The sequence below is a fragment of the Narcine bancroftii genome, chromosome 1 (genome assembly GCF_036971445.1).
Source record: "Narcine bancroftii isolate sNarBan1 chromosome 1, sNarBan1.hap1, whole genome shotgun sequence".
Classification (NCBI taxonomy): Eukaryota; Metazoa; Chordata; class Chondrichthyes; order Torpediniformes; family Narcinidae; genus Narcine; species Narcine bancroftii.
The window spans coordinates 481,919,785-481,939,106 of NC_091469.1; the positions used below are offsets into that span (position 1 = coordinate 481,919,785).

The window sequence follows — 19,322 nt, forward strand, 5'->3', positions numbered from 1 at the left end:
CCCAGTGAGGTCACGAGTCCCCTTGTCGGACATGCCATCCGCACACACGGCTTCACGTGAATGCGGGTCGGCAATGGCCGAGCTCACCAAGGTGTCAGCATCATCTTGCGGAGGCAGGATCGGCGCCAGAGTCAAACCCGAATGGGCTGGAGTCCTCTGAGGCTTGGAGACTCCCAACGACGATTCCGCGGATACAGCTATGCAGGTAGACCTCAATTCTTCCACACTTTTGTATGGTAATTTTTTCTGAAGTTGAGGTTTAAGTTTTTTCACATTAGATGCCATCATCAATCACTGTTATTAAAACAACCGTAAATATTATTTTTAACCACTTTTTAAAAATTGGGTATTTAGTGATCCAGCTGGGGAAAGGTGGAATGCATGTCTTTCTTCTATGCCATCTTGCCATGCCCCCAGAAGGCAAACATATTGTAGCTATACAAAACTTTGGTTAGGCCACACTTGGACTATGGTGTGCAATTCTGGAAGCCTCTTTACAGAACAATGGGAGGATTTGGAAAAGGCACAGAAGAACTTGACCAGGTGTATGGTTTAGAGGGGATGATTGAATTAGAAGAGGTAAGATAAATTTGGGTTATTTTCTCCAGAGCATAGGAAGCTAAAGAGGTTTTATAAACCCAACAGATTTTATAAAATTATTAGAAGCATTGACAGGATGAACAATCAGAATCCTTATCCCACTATAAAACCGTTACACACAAGAGGACATGCATTTAATTTGAGGGGGTGGAAGTTTATGGGAAAAGAGTGGGGCAAAGTTTTTACACAAGAGATCGGTGGATGCCTAGAATAGGTTGCAAGGGTTAGTGGTAGAAACATACAATATTAGCATTTAAGGAGTTTCTAGATAGATACACAAATATGAAGAGGACGGAGGGATATCTATCAAGTGCAGTGTTTTAATTTGATTTGTGAATGATGTTCAGCATAGACACTTGGGGTGAACAGCCTGTTCTAATAAATGAATCAAGTAATAAGATCATAATGTATATAAGCAATGTTTTATTAATTAATTGCTTTGTATTTTATTTTCCCAAAATATATTTTTATCTCAATAAAATCTGCCCACTTACACCTGTAATTAATTGAACTATTGTCAGCATTGCAAGGTTGCACCAGAAGAAATTAGCTTTAAATTAGCCAATATTTGAATTAGCCAATAGCACATGAATTCCCTGAATCTCCTGCTTTTTTCCAAATGAAGCCAATAATATAGGAAGGGCTTTCTGCATGGAGATGACCTACCATCAGTTTTTCATGGGAATTGATACTAATTAGGAGGCTGGGGTGATGAAGAAAAATAATAGAGTTGATATCAGGATTGAAGATCAGTCTGTGACCTTGTGGTTCAGGTTAACGTTTTGTTACTTTTGTTTGATATTATTCACCTTGAAAAGAAGATTGGAAATATGTTGAATTTTTAAAGTAAGTGGGATGAATAACCTACTGTACGTACAACTCTCGTTCAGGAACAATCATTCAACATTCTGGTTAAAACGGGGTGAGGTGAGGGCATGGAGGGTGGAATTTCTGGGTATTACACATGCAGTTGGGCAAGAGAAATTTTATGTCTTTTATTCCCTCACCTACCACACAATAAATATAGCAGGAATATGTGGCATATCTAATGTAATAAAGTGGACAGTAACTACACCTGGAGAAATGGCATACATTCTTAAATATTAATTCTCAGGTTTCCTGACTTCCTTCTGCTAAAATTACATAGAACCACATTTCAGATCTACAAATATTTCAAATTAAATATCATACTTTATCAAAATTCATACAACAGAAAAGAAGCTCCATCGAAACCTTAAGAAGCTATTTTAAGCTGTAATTCTCAACAGAGCAAGTTTAAAAATATAATGCAGGGTAAGTTTGACTAACTGGAGGCTTCTGAAGAAAAGTGTCCCCTTCTAATAATCCCATTGATTGGAATAGTTAAGAAAATTAATTGAGTTCTGTAATGGTTTAATTTTACTAAGTTGAATGTTTAAAATTCTGTCTGATGTTTTGTTTGAATTCGTCCAGAAAAGCAAATTCCAGAGAGCAAATTCCATGTGCCCTCCAATGTGCCCTGGTCTTCACCTTATCACTGGCTTTCCCTTTTGTTTAATCCTCCCACTTCTGATTAAAAGTCATATTAATGAAATATTATTTTCCCCATGGACGCTGCAGGACTATACTGATTAGTATTTCCAGTAGCTTGTTTTATTTGAGATTTTCAGCATTACGGCGGTTATAGTTTTGGATGTCAAGGCAGTAGGTAGCAGTTAAGCAGGATGCCTTTAATAGTCACCAGTGCAACGCATGACAAAGACCACATTCACTCATGTCATTCAATCTTCAAAGCAGCAAAGACAAAATGTACCCCGAGCATGCATAATCTAATTGTGCAGATGGTTAATCAAATCCTTCTGTCAGCTTTTTTATAATGTCAATTTTAATCTGAACAGAATCTGATATATCGAAAGAGAGTGTTAAATACTAATTAAAAGGTTACAAAGTTGTTTCTTGCAATCTGTGATCATTGGTACAGCAGGAATCTGTCAAGAGTTAGATTCATTATAATCAAATCAATTACCAAACAAAAACTAGCTACTGTCAATAAATAGTGGATCTTGGTCTGCATATCTGCTAAAATTTTGTACCATGACTTTGATAACATTATTTAAATATACATCCTCAGTGTTTCATACACCTGGATCAGAGGGATCCTTTAAGGCTAATTAATACATGACCTTGCATAATTTATACTTTCTGCAGAGATGAGCTCCAAATGTACGTTTTATCATTTCAATTGTTTTTGTTTGAAACTGTTCTTTTCTCTTTGGATCAATAATGCACCACAAATTCAATGATCAGATTACAAAGATATTTCATTTCCCTGGGGGTTGCCATATGATCTTACAGTATCTTATCTTTAATTAAGTTTGCATTTTCCACGTTTTTCTGTCAAGAATCACCAAAATACATTTAAATAGAAATGCTGCACTGATGTAGTGGAATTAAAAGCAATGTGCAATCCATTGACCCAGCTAACTTTAACATGAGTATTATGGCTGACATCAAACATTTTGTCACAAGGTAGCTCCAAGGCTTGGTTACATTGAAAATCTCAGCCTCTCTTCTCAGATTACCACTATGCAAGATATTAGTGAGGCCTTATTTGTAATACTGTGTGCAGCTCTGGTCACCTTGACATACAAAGGATGCCATTAAGTTGGGAAGGGTGCAAAGAAATTATGAGAATGTTACTGGGACATCCAGGGAGAGCCTGGATAGAACATTCAGCACTGAAGGGACTCTTCGGTCCACAATATGATCAGGGTTATGTTACCGTTATCTTTCTTCTGTCTGTCAGGAAATAGAGGTTGCATGAAACTCCCCTATCTGCTCTGCAATCACAGTGAATAGGGGAATTCCAAATTTATATCTGAAGCAGTTCCTGGATTTCTCTCGTCTTGACATAACACTGAAGATTTTACTCCAGAGTTCTCCAACTTGGTTTGATCCAACATAAACTGTTCATATCTATTCTCAGTTAACCTACATTTCAATATAAACAGATACTGCACATGAATGAAAGAAGCACTTCATTTAACTTTCTGCTAATGTATCTCTATTTTATGTCTGAATGAAGTGAATTTTGTGTAATATTGCACTTTATAACATGATAATTGAATTTTTTTTTTTTTTTTTTTTTTTTTTTTCACACCATAAATCACATTAGCCATGATATACACTATTTCTTTTTCACACATATACAGTGGATAATTGAATTTTGATGAAGATCTACCGGGACCAATGCCTGAAGAGGGCGCACAAAATCAGTGAACCGGTGCGGACTCGAAAGGCCAACATGGCCTGTTTCCGCTCCATAAATGGTTAATGGTTAAATACACATCATAAAGGTAACATTTATATTTAAAGACAAGATGCAACAAGTGTTGAAAATCTGAAACATGAAATGTTATAAACACATGGTAGGCCTTAATTCAACTCCTTTTTCAAGACTCAACCTCCTGTGTGCATGCAGCATTTTTGTAGCATCATATTAGAAAGGAATAACTGAATGCTTGCTCTGAGTGCATGAGAAACAGTTTACTTAGCCATTGAAATTGTATTCTTTTAAAATAAAATCCACCTACACACTCTTTTCACGGTATAATTGCAACAATACGGATCTAAAAATGCAGTTGTTGTATGTATTCCCTCATTTCTCATCAAATAAATTTACATCTAAAGAAATTAATTCTAATTTCCTCAGCTGAGGAACTTTAAACTTCCTTTAAAAAAAATCACACTTGCTGAATATTATAAGTGCTGAACAAGCAAAGAGATTGATCCTGATTTTCACTGCAAAGGAAAATAAAGTTCACAGTAGCAGGTAATATAATTTTATTTCCAATGTAGAGTAGATTTGTAATGTGTGACCTGTAAACCATTTGTCCTGGGCATATATTTCATTCATCCCAATATTTCAGCTATCTTGAGCTGACTGTATCATGAAAAGGATTCATACAGATTTTAAAAAGTTTGAAATAAAAAATAAATTCACACTAAGTGATGTTAGCTATGTTTCACTGTCATATCTGATTGGGAATACTTCAATATCATGCCATAAGAACACTAGGATAAATGCTGCATTAACTTTTCCATTAACAAACAGAACAAAATTTGCTTGAACTGGAATTGAAAAACAAAAATGTGCACCATTTGGTACACAAAAACAAAGTGGGGCAGCCACTGACAATTTTAGTTGTGAATTGTAAAGCTCGAAACAATTAATTATTATTTTTTTGTTCAGGACGAGCTGTCGTTCATCTGTTCACTGAAAATTACAAATTGATGCCTCGATCCTGCAGACTCTACCAGTTGAAAATCTCAAGGGAAAGTCAGTTACTTCCACAGAAGGAAGGAGAATGAGAGGGTCTAGATTCCCTATAAAAGATAGCTATCCTCAAATTCCTTTACTTGAGACGCATGAGGTATTGCAGATATTTAAATCTGTAGTATTTACTCCTGTTCACTTACTTATTAACTCAAGAAGGACCAAGAAAGATTGTGGAGCAAATCAATTGGGATGTTATGGTAAAATTGTATAAGACATTGGTGAAGCTAAATTTGGAGTATTGTGTGCAGGTTTGGTCACCTAACTACAGGAAAGATATCAATAAGATAGAAAAAGTGCAGAGAAGATTGACTAGGAAGTTGCACGGACTTAAGGAACTGAGTTGCAGGGAAAGGTAAAACAGGTTAGGACTTTATTCCCCGGAGCATAAAAGAATGAGGGGAGATTTGATAGAGGCATTTAAAATGATGAGGAGGACCGACAGAGTAAATTTAAATAGGCTGTTTCCATTGAAGGTAGGTGAGATACAAACCAGAGGACATGAGTTAAGGGTGAAAGGGGAAAAGTTTAGGGGGAACTTCTTCACACAGAGAGTGGTGGAAGCGTGGAATGAGCTGGCAGCTGAGGTGGTGAATGCAGGCTCAATTTTAACATTTAAGAAGAATTTGGACAGGTACATGGATGGGAGAGATATGGAGGACTATGGAGTGGATATGTCAGTGGGACTAGGCAAAAAAAAAAATGGTTTGGCACAGACTAGGGAGGCTGAGGAGGCCTGTTTCTGTCCTGAGGTGTTCAATGGTTCTAACTAAGCTACCCTTCATCTCCGCTATAGCTGCTACTTTACTTCCACAGTAGTCTAAGGAGATCAGGGAATGGAAATTAAAGTTGTCTATTTTATTAACAGGCACATAGTGCATCCATTATTGTTCATTACTTATAAAATATCATTATGTGCATATTACATGATTGTACATGTTCTTTCTGGCACTGAACAATTGTTTCTACTACTGAGTACCAATAGTTTGAAGGGGATTGTATTATGTTTAAAAAGAATAATGCAAAATTGGCAAAATAAATAACCCACACCATCGGTTTATTCTTAACACCATTTAGAATGAATTGCCAAAAATATTCTATGAAGCATACATGAAACAAAGGTGTAATTTCTGCTAAACACATTTCTAAGTGACTTTCAGAAGGCAACTAGCAATTTTTTCAGTAAACTCCTTTTTAATGCTTTCAACTTAAAGTTTAGAATTGATCAAAATTAATTTTATCATAAATTTAATTTACAGTATTCTTTCCCCCAACTTATCTATTTAATTTCTAATTTGTTTTAACAATCCATCTTAGATCTCCAATCTGCCAAGGATTGAAGTATAAAATGTAGAAATGTACAAATTATAAGATTTTATCAGAGAAAAAAAATTGTCAATGCACTGTAGTGTAAATTCTGATAAAGAATAAGGTAATCTAGTCACCCTGCATTCCCAGAATTCAATGGCATCACCATTATTAAGTGGTTATGTCAAACTTGAGGGGGAGGACATGGACCTGTCCTCGGGCCTGCGCAAAGGAGCTTTTAGGTGGAGTGCAGTGTGCGCAGCACTGGCCCCACCCTTTACACCCACGGTTCGTGTGCCATGGCCGAGCAAGCTGGGACGTGGCAGCGAGGTCCTTGGGTCGTAGATTTTATATCGGAGTGACCTTCTCCTATGCAGGTTGCTCAACCGGGCTGAAGAGGCCTGCCTCCCCTTTTAGGTCGAACCATATCTGGAGATCTACGACCGCTCTCCACAGTGATGGAGCGGTGCACCCTGGAATCGGCCTGCGTGCGTTTACTCCTGCCGCGGCCGAGTAAAGGGGATGCAGCAATATGTCAAACTGCAATACCTACAATTACCATCAAAATGGAAAAATGGCAGTGGAAAGTAAGAACGCCTACAAGGTTATTTCCAAGTCACACATCTTACCATCTTGGAAATGTATCATAATTCTTGCTGGTTCAAAATTCCAGATAACAACACTTTATATAGAAAATCTGCAGTAGCTCAAGAAAGTTTCTCACCATCACCTTCTTGAGGACCATTAGGGAAGAGCAACAAAATGTTGGCCTTGACAGCTATATTCTGTGAATGAATAAATAAATATTGGAAATGAATTTAAGTAGATAATTCTTTGTACATTTTTTTTTTCAGAGATATAGCTTGGTAATAGGCTCTTCCGGCCCATTTGTTTAAATACATCCATATGACCAAATGACCCTGTACATCATTGGAATGTGGTAGGAAACTCATGTGTACATAAGGAGAACACACAAACTCCTTATAGACAGTGCCGAATTTGAACTGGGTCACTGGTGCTATAATAGCATTACACTAACTGCTACTGCTGTGGTTAACATTTCTATGCTAAAAAATTCTATGATCAACCTGCTGGATATTTCAAACATTTCCTGCCTTTTATTTAACAAATGTTGCCAAACAATTTATCAAAACTTCCAGGTTAAAGTCTAAATGTTTCAAAATTATTTCTGTTTGCTGGAAATTGCTAGATTAATCATTGATGTGTTCTGTGCATAGTTTATACTGTGACCTTTAGTTGAAGTACAGAGAAGCACAAAGTTCAATTTGCAGTCCTACAAATCATTCTTCATTAGATGCATAGGTGTGGGGGCCAATGTCCTTTACAAATCAATACCATTTAATGAAAAATTCGAGATGAGCATTTTGAGATAATGGCAACATCCCCAGCAATTTTAATCTCTCACTTTTTAATTACATTTTCTTAATTAAAAAAAGTGAGGCATCTCAAAATATGGTTCCTACATTCCTTGGCCAACATGACAAACATATTCCACAGATCAACATCTCTCTTAAGATAAAATGTGCAACTTTGTCATAATTAGTTTGATTTTTTTTTTATGGACAAAAATCAACAAAATTAGATTAGAAGCAAAATCATTTGGACAATAATAAATAAATATGCAAACAGAAAGAATCTGAGTCAAGTACAATACTATATGAAAATGTTCATTTTGAATCCTGGCAGATGGCAAAAGAATGTGGGACTGAGTATAGTGTCTCCGTCACATGGAAGAAAACAATAAAATATAGTTGAGAAAGAATCATAGCTTTTAAAAATCACGTCAGTACATATATTTCTACTTTTAAGTTTATCATATTTGTTATGACCTGCCCAAGACCATAACGTGAAATAGCTACTAGAAAATAAAATTAAAATAATTTAAATAATGATCTTTTTTGTGAAGTAGGCACATAGCAAGAAAGAAAGATAGAGAATACTGACCCAACAGCTCTTTAAATGAAGACAACCGTTATCTGTCAGTTAATCTTCAAGTACAATAAATCATTTCTGTAGTTTGATAAATGAGCACAAGCACTTACCTTTGGGAAGAGATATCCCCTATGAACTCAGTACGGTTCAGTGAACTGGTACACAGAAAATTATGCCTGGCTATTGGGACCCTCTACTGATTTTGATGATAAGGAAATCAGGCACACATAACTAATTATATGATCCGTCACATCATGAAAAATGTCATGCTGGAAGCACTGAATTCAAACTATACTCCAGTAACCCGCAGAACCAAACTGTTGTGATGGTATTATAATGGATAGAAGATTGTAGAAAAATACGCATGACATTATATCACCATTTTTTTTTATGTAGACCATTTGTAAATTGAATTGCATATAAACACAAGTTAAATCCAAACAGATGTTTTTCCATTTCCAGATTTGCTGCTGGGGCTGCCTTTTTCTGAACCAGGTTTGGGCTTAGTTCCATGTTTCTCATGGGCTGTGTTGACACGGTTCTGTTCTGCTACAGTACCTCCTGATGTTGGGCTGCTGGTCCTAGATTTCTGTGCATTTTCTTGCATATTATAACCCTGAAAAGCAATGTCCAACTGTTCTTGGGCAACTTTCAGGTGTTTGTGGAGCTTGGCCAAGTCAGGTGGGATGTTGTCATCTGGACTAGTGGATTGATGGTCTTGGGCTACATTTGTTAAGCGTTGCCCCCGAGCAACAAGACCATTCGGGACATTTGTGGACTTATCCGATTTTACTACCAGATTGTACCCTGGTGGTGATGATGGAATGTTCCGAGGGTAATGGTGAGGTAAAGGTCGATTGTTGTTCTGGTTCCGCCGCTTGCTACGAATTACGTCTCTAATGGTTCCAAAGCCCAGATGAAACATCTCACAGATATTAAGAATCAAGCAAAGACAACTGACTACATACATTACAATGAGGAAGACTGTCTTCTCTGTAGGTCTGGAGACAAAGCAGTCCACTGTGTGAGGACACGGATTTCTAGTGCAGACATATGATGGATTAACTTCAAATCCATACAGTAAATATTGTCCCAACAAGAAACCTACCTCAAATAGAGCCCTAAAAATCAATTGGAAAACGTACATTTTCATTAGACCTTCTTGCAAGATGCGTCGTCTCCCATCATGTTTTTGATCATTGCCAACCTCTTTTTTCTCACTTTCTGTGTCTTCATAAATCATTGGCTCTTCCTCATCTTCATCAGTTTGTTCTGAATTTTGGTGGACTTGCCATCGTAGGGTTGGTATTTTCTTCTTCTTAAAGCATTTGTTCTTTTTGTCTTCTTCAGTGGATCTAGCAATTTTATGGATGGCGTAGCCAAGGTACATCACAGATGGAGTTGATATTATGATGATCTGAAAAACCCAGAACCTCACATGGGAGAGAGGTGCAAAGGCATCATAGCAGACATTTTCGCATCCAGGCTGTTTGGTATTACAGACAAATTTGCTTTGTTCATCAGAATAAATGGATTCCCCTCCAACGGCTGTGAGCACGATGCGGAATATTATTAGCACCGTAAGCCATACTTTCCCAACAAAGGTGGAGTGATTGTGGATTTCTTCAAGAAGACGTGTTAAAAAGGCCCAGCTCATATTTATCATAAGGACTCCTCATTTAATAGCTGTAACAGAACAAGAACAACATATATTTAGTGTATTGACCACAACTGCATGGTTGGAAATAAGAAACAATGAAAAATACATTCGATTTGTAATGGTAACGCCTAAAAGGCAAGTATGCAGTGAACTGCCGCAGACTGTCTGTCTTTAAGATGTCACAGCACAAATTTCACATTCAATGTGCAGATTTTGAGGTGAACGTATCGATGCTAAACAGGTACATATGGCTAGCAATATTCGCCATGACAAGGTCTCACTTCAGCTGTTCAAGGTGGTAATGGAAGGAGAGAAAATATTAGCTTGGACATTATGTCAATTTTCTTTAAATATTAACCATAAATACTTATAAATTAAACCAAAGGTGGACTATTCAGTATCTTATGGTGCTTTGCTTTACATAAAATTTCAGTTGATCTTTTACCTCATAGCCAATTTCCTAGACTTATCCCTATCCCTTGATTTCCTTGAAATCTAACAATCTATTGATCTTAGATCTCTATTTTATAAATGGAAATGTTTGAAATTCTGCAGGCTCTTTGGTATGGAATTAAAAGATTCACTACCTTTTAAATGAAGCGATTTATTTACAACTTTGTCCTTTAGTTTGAATCTATGAACTCTAGTTCTGGAAACATTTGGACAGGTACATGGATGGAAAAGATAAGGAGGCCTATGGACTGGATGCGAGACAATGAGACTAAGCAAATAAAATGGTTCAGCACAGGCTAGAAGGGCTGAAGGGGCTTATTTCTGTTCTGTAATGCCCTATGGTTCAATTAAATTCTGCATTTAGCCTGTCAAGTCTCTTAAACAATGTGTACACAGGTACTCCCCAACATACATCCATATTCTGTTCCATATCTCAGAATGGACGTGTCAGAATTGTGTACTAACCTTGTTAGTTGGTGTCCCGGGGTCCATAGGCTAGGTACAGCATCTTGCTTCCTGTGTGCATGCATGAGATTTTGGTAGGCACATGCACGGTAGGTTTACATATGGAATTCAGTTGGCGCATGTGTGAAATTGAATTCACGCCCTTAACTCACATGCATGTGCCAACCGAACTCCAATATGCAAACCCATCATGCATGTGCCAACCAAAGCCCCGTACATACGCACAGGAATCAAGATGGCCACGCCCATTCAACGGACCCTGGGAAGCCAACGAGGTAAGTATGCACATTTTGGCACTTACATGCCGTGTATCCCTGTTATAGTTTGTCAAATACAACATAAGCTGCGTAAAATATATTATTTAAAAAATCAGTGGTATATGCGGATCGATGTAAATCGCATAGGTTGCAAGTCAGGGAGTACCTGTAATTCAATTCATTTCATTCCTCTAAACTCAAGAAAGTACACTCTGCTAAATTTTTCCTCATAAAACAAACTTCCATCACAGGAATCATTGCAATCCCTTCATCTCTCCCTTAGGTGTAGACTAGAACTGTACTTAATATTCTAGAAATACATAGAGAAATACATCTCACACTCAAAGCCTCTTGCAATCAAATTCACAAACCTGTTTGTTTTCTTATTGCCTGCTGATCCAGCACGTTACTGCTCCACACTAACAATTTTAATTTAAAGAATACTTTGGAATATATTATGCCACGTCACAGCACCACCTCCTGCATCAGTCCAGTAGTCAAAGCCTCCCAACTAAAATATGACTAGACTATTCCTATTTTCCATTTTAAAAAAATATTTTGTTTATTGCACCATGAACCATGTCAATAACAATATATACAAGTGTTCATCATTAAAATATACACAGTGACATTTCCTTTTTCTCCCCCTTCATCCCTCCCCATCCCCATAATTTAAAATAAGAATCAAAAGCAAAAACAAACAATATGAACACACACCAAAAAGAAAGTCGTATCGTCCATATTTCCATATTTAAGCATTATTGTTCTTGTATCATATTACTTTAAGAGATGGAGGTCCAAAATCGGCTATTCTATGTATGGTTCCCAAATTTGTTCAAATAAAGTATATTTGTCTTTTTGACAGTACGTAATTTTTTTCTAATGAAATACACTTGTCTATTTTTATGTGCCATTGTTGTATTTTTAAGCTTGTCTCCATTTTCCAAGTTGTCATTATATACTTTTTTGCTGCTATGAGTGCTATTATAATAAATCCTTTTTGGGCTCTGTCTAATTTTAGGCCTAGTTTTTTGTCTTTTATGTTATTTAACAGAAAGATTTCTGGATCTTTTGATATGCTATTTTTTGTAATTCTGTTTAATATCAAGTTTAAATCCTCCCAGAAAGTTTTCACTTTTGAACTTGTTCAAATTGCGTGTAATGTTGTTCCAGTCTCTTGTTTATAGTGGAAGCATCTATCTGATATTGTTGAATTCCACTCTTTTAACTTCTGAGGTGTAAAGTTTAGTCTATGTAGCCAATTATATTGTATCATACGTAACCTAGTATTTATTATATTCCTCGTGATTCCTGCACATAACTCCTCCCATGTTTCGTTCTTTAGTCTTATATTTAAATCTTTTTCCCAACTTTGTTTAGGTTTATAACTTGTTTCAGCATTTTTCTTGTATTGCAATTTGTTATACATGATTTTTTATAAAGTTTTTTTTACTATCACTGTGTCTGTGATTAAATGTTCATAGCTGCTACTCTTTGGTAATCTCAGGCTATTTCTCAATTTATCTTTTAAATAGGTTTTCAACTGGTAGTATGCAAATAATGTTCCATGCATTATTCAGTATTTGTCTTTTAATTGCTCAAATGTTAATAAATTATTTCCTAAATAGCAGTTTTCTATTCTCTTAATTCCTTTTCTAGTCCATTCCTTAAAAAAAAATTATCTATTGTAAAAGGGATTAATGGGTTTTGTGTCAATAACATTTTTGGTATTTGATAATTTATCATCTATTCTCTTCCATATTTTAAGTATATGATGTAGTACTGGTGAATTATTGTATTGCACCAGCTTCTCGTCCCATTATAGAGTAAATGTTCCGGGACATTTTCTCCTAATTTTTATAATTCTATCCTAATCCAATCCTGCTTTTCTTCTGTCTGATAAAAATCTGATAAATATCTTAACTGCGCTGCCCTGTAATAATTTTTGAAGTTTGGTAACTGTTTGCACATCCATGTTAATTTTTCTAATGCTCCTCTTGATTTTTTACCTTTCCATAAAAACTTTCTTATTAATTTATTCAATCTTATAAAAAATTCCTCTGTCAAGGGAATTGGTAATGTTTTGAACAAATATTGTATCTGTCCTATGTTCCATTTTTGTCCTATGTTCCATTTTTGACCTATTAAAAAATCTTCAATCCATGCCAGTTTATCATGTGCTCCATTTTTAAAACAAATAATCTATTGTTCAAAGGTCTTCTGGAGGTCCAAATACACATTATTTGGCTACACTGTGTCAGCATAGATGTGGTGCACCAATTGGTCTGTTTCTATGTTGTGTCTATGAGATCATCTGATCCAACCTGTCTATTCTGCTGGTTACACCCTCTAAAAATTCCTAAAAAAGAATACAAGAAACATCAATGCATCCAAGTAATTCACTAGGAGGCATCAATATCTGAAAGAAACAATTTAAAAAATGGTGGGGAGGATTAAAGAAATAGAAATTCTTGTATTACACAAAAGAGAAGAATACACCATGAATTCGTTCATTTGTGGGAATCAATCTTCTGACTACTATATACATTAAAATTTCCATAAATTTTCACAAAGTTGGGTTGGGTTTCTAATTTAATTTTAGAGAAATTATTTTTCTGATTATATACTATATTTCTTATTAAAGTGATGTTTAAAATTTAATGATAAAACTAACTCAAGCATGCTGAATTGAATTATCCTGTTTTTGGCCAGCAAGAAAATAATTTGACAGGCAAAGATGATTGTGATAAACTGTAGATTTTTACAAACAAATACTTATTAGGCAGGTTTCAAAATATCTTGTCTATAATAGACATGACATAATCATGTATTACCTCTTGAGCCCTCATCAAAGAACTGCAGTGCTTGAGTTTTAAAATTTGTCAATTACCGAATATGGCAATGGGTCAAGCTGAGTTCCTCTAACAGCGTTTTTTAAAAGCGAATACAAGTCTGATTTGGCATGGGGTATAAAAATATCTTGTCTTGATATTCGCCATTCCAAAATGAATCTGTTCTTCAAAGATATCATTCAATCTGCATTCTCACTTCACATTCATTTTCTGGGATATGGTTAAATTACAAAAGCACACATTGCAGAGGTTTAACTATCAAAATGCTTTATCATATCTCTCTGAGAAAGTTCTGAAAATGAAGATATACTGTATACATTAATTTTATGCACTTAAAAAAGGTTAACTTTAAAAAGCTTACATTTATTTAATTTGAAATTACAGTATAATTCGTTACAAACATATAAGTTTGAAAAACTACAGAGAACTAAGCAGCGGTATTATGAATTGGAGGAGAGAGCTCATAAAGTGTTAGCATGGCAGTTAAAAATAGAACAGGCTTCTAGAACAATAAATGCTATTAGGCATCATTTGATGATTACGTATAAACCTGAAGAGATTAATGATGAGTTTTGTATGTTTTATGAGAAACTGTACCGCAAGATGAGGTTAAAATTGAAAATGTTTTATCCAGCTTAACTTTACCTTCTTTAAAGGATATGGATATTAGGGAATTGGATGCTTCCCTTACTGCTAAAGAATTGATCAAAGCCCTTAGGTCCATGCCGAGTGGCAAGTCTCCAGGTGATGATGGGTTTACTTCTGAATTCTATAAGGAATTTCAAGATTTATTATTTCCCTTATTGATGGAGGTTTTAGATCAAGCGGAGAAGATTAGGTCCTTTCCGGATTGTTTTTCCAAAGCAATTATTACTGTTATCCTTAAGAAGGATAGGGACCCCTTGAAAGCAGGATCTTATAGACCTATTTATTTGATAAATGTGGATTATAAAATTGTAGCCAAGGATCTGGCTAATAGATTGGCTAAATATTTACCTTACTTGATCCATGTAGATAAGGCAGGTTTTATTAAGAATCGTTATTCAGCAGTTGATTTCTTTAGTTAATATTTCTCTGGAGCAATCTGACCATCCAATGGTAATTTCACTTGATGCAGATAAGGACTTTGATAGAGTGGAATGTTTTTATGTTTAAAGTTCTAGAAAAGTTTAATTTTGGCCCTCTTTTTATTGGTTGGATTAAGGCTTTATTTTAAAATCCCACTGTGAGAATGGTAACAAATGGACAGGTATCTTTACCTTTTGTGTTATCTAGATCGACCAGACAGGCCTGTCCTTTGTCACCAGCTTTGTTTGTTTTGGTTATTGAACCTTTGGCTCAGATGATTAGTTAGGCTAGTACTATTAAAGGTATTAAGGTGAATTCTGATGAATATAAGATAAATTTGTTTGCGGATGATGTCTTGATATATTTAACACACCCTGTGCAATCCTTGGGGATCTTGCATAAACGATTGGAGCAGTACGGTTAGGTATCAGGATATAAAGTTAACTGAGAAAAAAACAAAATTACGCCTTTATCTGAAGTGGACAGGTTATGAAGTTTAAATGGTCTAATTGGATTAAGTATTAAGTATTTAGGTATTATAATTGATAGTAATTATAATAATTTATTTGAATTGAATTAAATACCTTTACTGTCTAGTATGATTTGAACCAGTGGAAGAATTTACCCATAATGTTAATAGGACGGGTTAATTATATTAAAATAAATATCTTTCCCCGAATTCATAATCTTTTTTAGTCTATTCCATGTAGGATTCCTTTGGTGAGAAAATATTTATGGAAGGACAAAATGGTGAGGGTATCATTACAGAAGTTAACTTGGAAATATGCACTAGGAGGTTTGCAACTTCTTAATCTTCAAAATTATTATGAATCAGCTCAGTTGAAATTTATTAATAGGATGTTTCAAGTGGACAATCCTCTAATATGGGCTAATATTGAATTATCACAGATAGGTGAAAAGAGGATGGACCAATTTATTTATCGATGGAATTCTCAGTTATTAAGTAATAATACTTTACTGGTGTTAAAACATTTAATGGAATTATGGAATAAAAAAATGAAGTTATAGGCATCCAAGGTAAAATTTCGGCTAAAACACCTTTTATTCAAAATAAGCTTTTTCCCTTTACAGTTAATAATCTACTTTTGAAGTTGTGGGAGCAAAAACGAATTCAGTTAGTAGAAGATTGTTATGAGGCAGGTTATTTTATTTATTTTCAAAGAATGAAAGAGAAATATGAAATATCTTTGAGTACTCTTTTTTTTAAATTATCAAGTTAAAGCATTAATGTTAGACAATTTTGGACATACCTTGAGGGTTCCTAGAAGGTTTAAATTTAAAATTTTACTTACTGATGGTGGTAAGAAACAGTTTATACAGGTACACGATCCTTTATCCAGACATCTAAAATCCGGAAAACTCCAAAATCCGGCAAGTGGGGACCAGCGGCTGGGGGAAGGGGGAGACTGCCTGGTGGCTGAGGGACTGCGATCGGGGGAGGCGGCCAAGGGAGACAGCCAAGGGACCGGTGGTTGGGGGAGACATCCGGGCGGCCGAGGGACTGGTGGGTGAGGGAGACATCTGAGGGACTGGAAGTCAGGGGAAATGTCCGGGTGGTTGAGGGACCGGCGTCTGGGTGGCCAAGGGACCAGCATTTGGGGGTGGTAGCCGAGGGACCGCAGTTGGGGGAGGCAGGCCGGGCGACTGGAAGGGGATGGGGGTGGATACTGCAGCACAATTCGGGTGGGCTTTCCAAAATCTGGAAAAATTCAAAATTCGGAACACACTGTTCCCCAAGGGTTCCGGTTAAAGGATTGTGTACCTGTATATGATATGTATGCTTTATTGCATAATAAAATGCTTAAACCAGATGTTTATAAATCTAGAGTGAAGTGGGAAAAAGATTTGGAATTATCTATTTCTCACGATGATTGGATGACTATATGTGAGGACAGTATGACTAAAATTGTAAATGTAAGGAATAGATTGGTTCATTATAATGTTACGGAGTCCAGAGGATCCCAAAAACCAGCAGCATTAGATATGCACCACAACACAGGGTTACTTAAACAATTAAATAGTTTTTAATTATATTTGAACAAGAAAACAGAATTGAACTTTAACTTATTACTTAACCTAACTACTTAATCCCCCCTCTAATACTAAGCGCGGGCGTGTGTAATGTAAATTTAAGATGAGAAAAGTTCTTTGGATCATAGTCCAATCTCACTGGTTGCAGGCAATTCTTGTACTGTGGACAGAAGTTAACATTAACAAAGTTCACCAGTCTTTGGTGCTTAACAGGCAAATGGTTACCACTCAGGAGGGTTCTTGCTGGTTTTTAGAGAGATTCCTTTTCCAGGACATCTGTAACTGATTTTTTTCTCAATCAGTCTTGCCGATGAAACTTGCCCCCTTCAGGGTTCTCCAGATGATCCTCTTTCTTTCAGGTCACCTTTCATACCGCCAGTCTTCTCCTTTGACCAGGCAACCTTCCAAAGTTTGCCAGCTTATCCCTCTGGAACGGATTTCTCTGTCTCTCCTCTCTGTTTCACACCCTCCCTCTCTGAGAGAAAAAACTCTTCTCCCCTGCCTGCAAAGATCACATGCTCTCCCAGGCAAGCTGATGTCGAATCTTTGTTGCCTCCTGCAAAAAACTTTCTGCAAAAGTCCTGCACTGACAAACTAAGGCCACCTGATATTCTGTCTGGGAATTCTGCAACACGTGGTATTAACATGGACTTCTCCAGTTTATGCCAGACCATTCCCTGTTCTCCCTCTCTTCCCTATCCTTCTGTCCCGTCCGGCTCTTCAGCCCCTTCCCTCTCCATTCACAGATCTATCCCCTCCCCCTGTTTGCTATTGTGCCCTGCCTCCTTTATCCACCTATTACCTCTTGCCTGTGGGCCTGTTCTTCCCACCCCCCCTGCCTCTCTCCACCCTCACCATTTTATTTAGGCACTTGGCTAGATTTTTTTCATACCTTGATGAAGGGCTCACACCCAAAATGTTCATTATGCATCTTTATATTTGCTATATAAAGTACATAACATTACATAACCAATGTTTTTCTCTGATGTAGAAAAGGCCACAATGGGAGCACCGGATACAGTAGATGACTCCCACAGATTCACAAGTAAAATGCTGCTTCACATGGAAGGACTGTATGGGGTCCCAAAGAGTGGTGAGGGAGGAGTTGTGGGCTCCAGTGTGGCACTACCTGCAGCCACAGGGGAAGGTGCCTAGGGGGCAATTAGTGGGAAGCGATGAGAGAACGAGGTGGTCATGGAGGGAGCAGTCCCTATAGAAAGCAGAAAGGGGTCTAGTGATGGGATCATGTTGTAGGGATCTAGTGTCTAGTGGATGTGTCTAGTGGTGGGATCATGTTGTAGGTGATGCCAATTGGGGCAGCACAGTTGGCATAGCAGTTAGCACAATGCCATTAGAGCACTAGTGATCGGGAGCGCGGTTTGAATCCCACACTATTTGAAAGGAATTTATACATACTTGTGTCCCGGTTTTTTCCCCATCATTTGAAACATACCTGGAGTTGTAGGTTAATTGGGTGTAATTGGGCAGCATGGACTCATGGGTCAATGTGGCCTGTTACCGTGCTGTATGTCTAAATAAAAAAAATATATGTTGGATGCCTGAGGCTGATCGGGTGGTAGTGAGGACAAGGGGAATCTTGCTTTTGTGGTGTCTAGGGTAGAGGGAGCCAGGGAAAATGTCTTTTGAATGTCCTTATTGTACCAGCCTAAACTGCCACCTTGGTAATGCATACCAGGCACCCACCACTCTCCATGTAAAAAAAAACTTAACTCTGATATCTCCCCTAAATTTTCCTGCACTCACCTTAAACAGATGTCCTTGGCATTTGCTATTGTCACCCTTAGGTAGGGTTGTCTGTCCACCCTACCTAAGGCCCTCATAGTCTATTATGTCACCTTTCATCCTTCGATAATTGTTCTGAATTTGATAATTTATGTGGAGCATTAATATTTCAGGTGTATTATTTTCATATCAACTTGCAAACAGTGAATTAAATTGGTTAGGTATTGCCTTATTTTTAATGCCTTGAACAGAAGAAACACAACAGAGGTGGCCAAACTTGTTTGGTTGTGGGCCACCGACAGAAAAATATAAGGAGCCATGGTCAAACAATATTAAGCCCTGCAATTTTCAACAGTTACACTACAAGAAAAACTATTTTTAGACCAGAAAGCCCCGTGCCATCGAAAATTCATTTTGGCAAAGCAGCAGGTATGGATGGAATCCCCCCAGAAGTCTGGAAGGCTGGCGGCAAAACTCTGCATGCCAAACTGCATGAGTTTTTCAAGCTTTGTTGGGACCAAGGTAAACTGCCTCAGGATCTTCGTGATGCCACCATCATCACCCTGTACAAAAACAAAGGCGAGAAATCAGACTGC

At 36.9% G+C, this 19,322-nt stretch overlaps 1 protein-coding gene across 6 annotated transcripts in view; it reads right to left on the reverse strand.

Annotated features, from left to right (window-relative positions):
* Nucleotides 1-19,322, reverse strand: part of gjc2 (gap junction protein gamma 2) — a 222,860-nt gene that overhangs the window by 55,518 nt on the left and 148,020 nt on the right. For 2 of the 6 annotated variants that reach the window (XR_011350263.1, XR_011350265.1), the window contains 2 exons: nucleotides 8,189-9,862; nucleotides 6,948-7,008 (listed from right to left, as the gene is read on the reverse strand). The exons of 1 other annotated variant lie outside the window; for it this stretch is intronic. Coding sequence is in view for 1 of the 5 variants with exons in the window: in XM_069914890.1 (XP_069770991.1) it covers nucleotides 8,607-9,842 (1,236 nt within the window). In the remaining 4 variants the exon portion in view is untranslated. 3 more of the 6 variants (XR_011350264.1, XR_011350267.1, XM_069914890.1) reach the window with 3 other exon arrangements.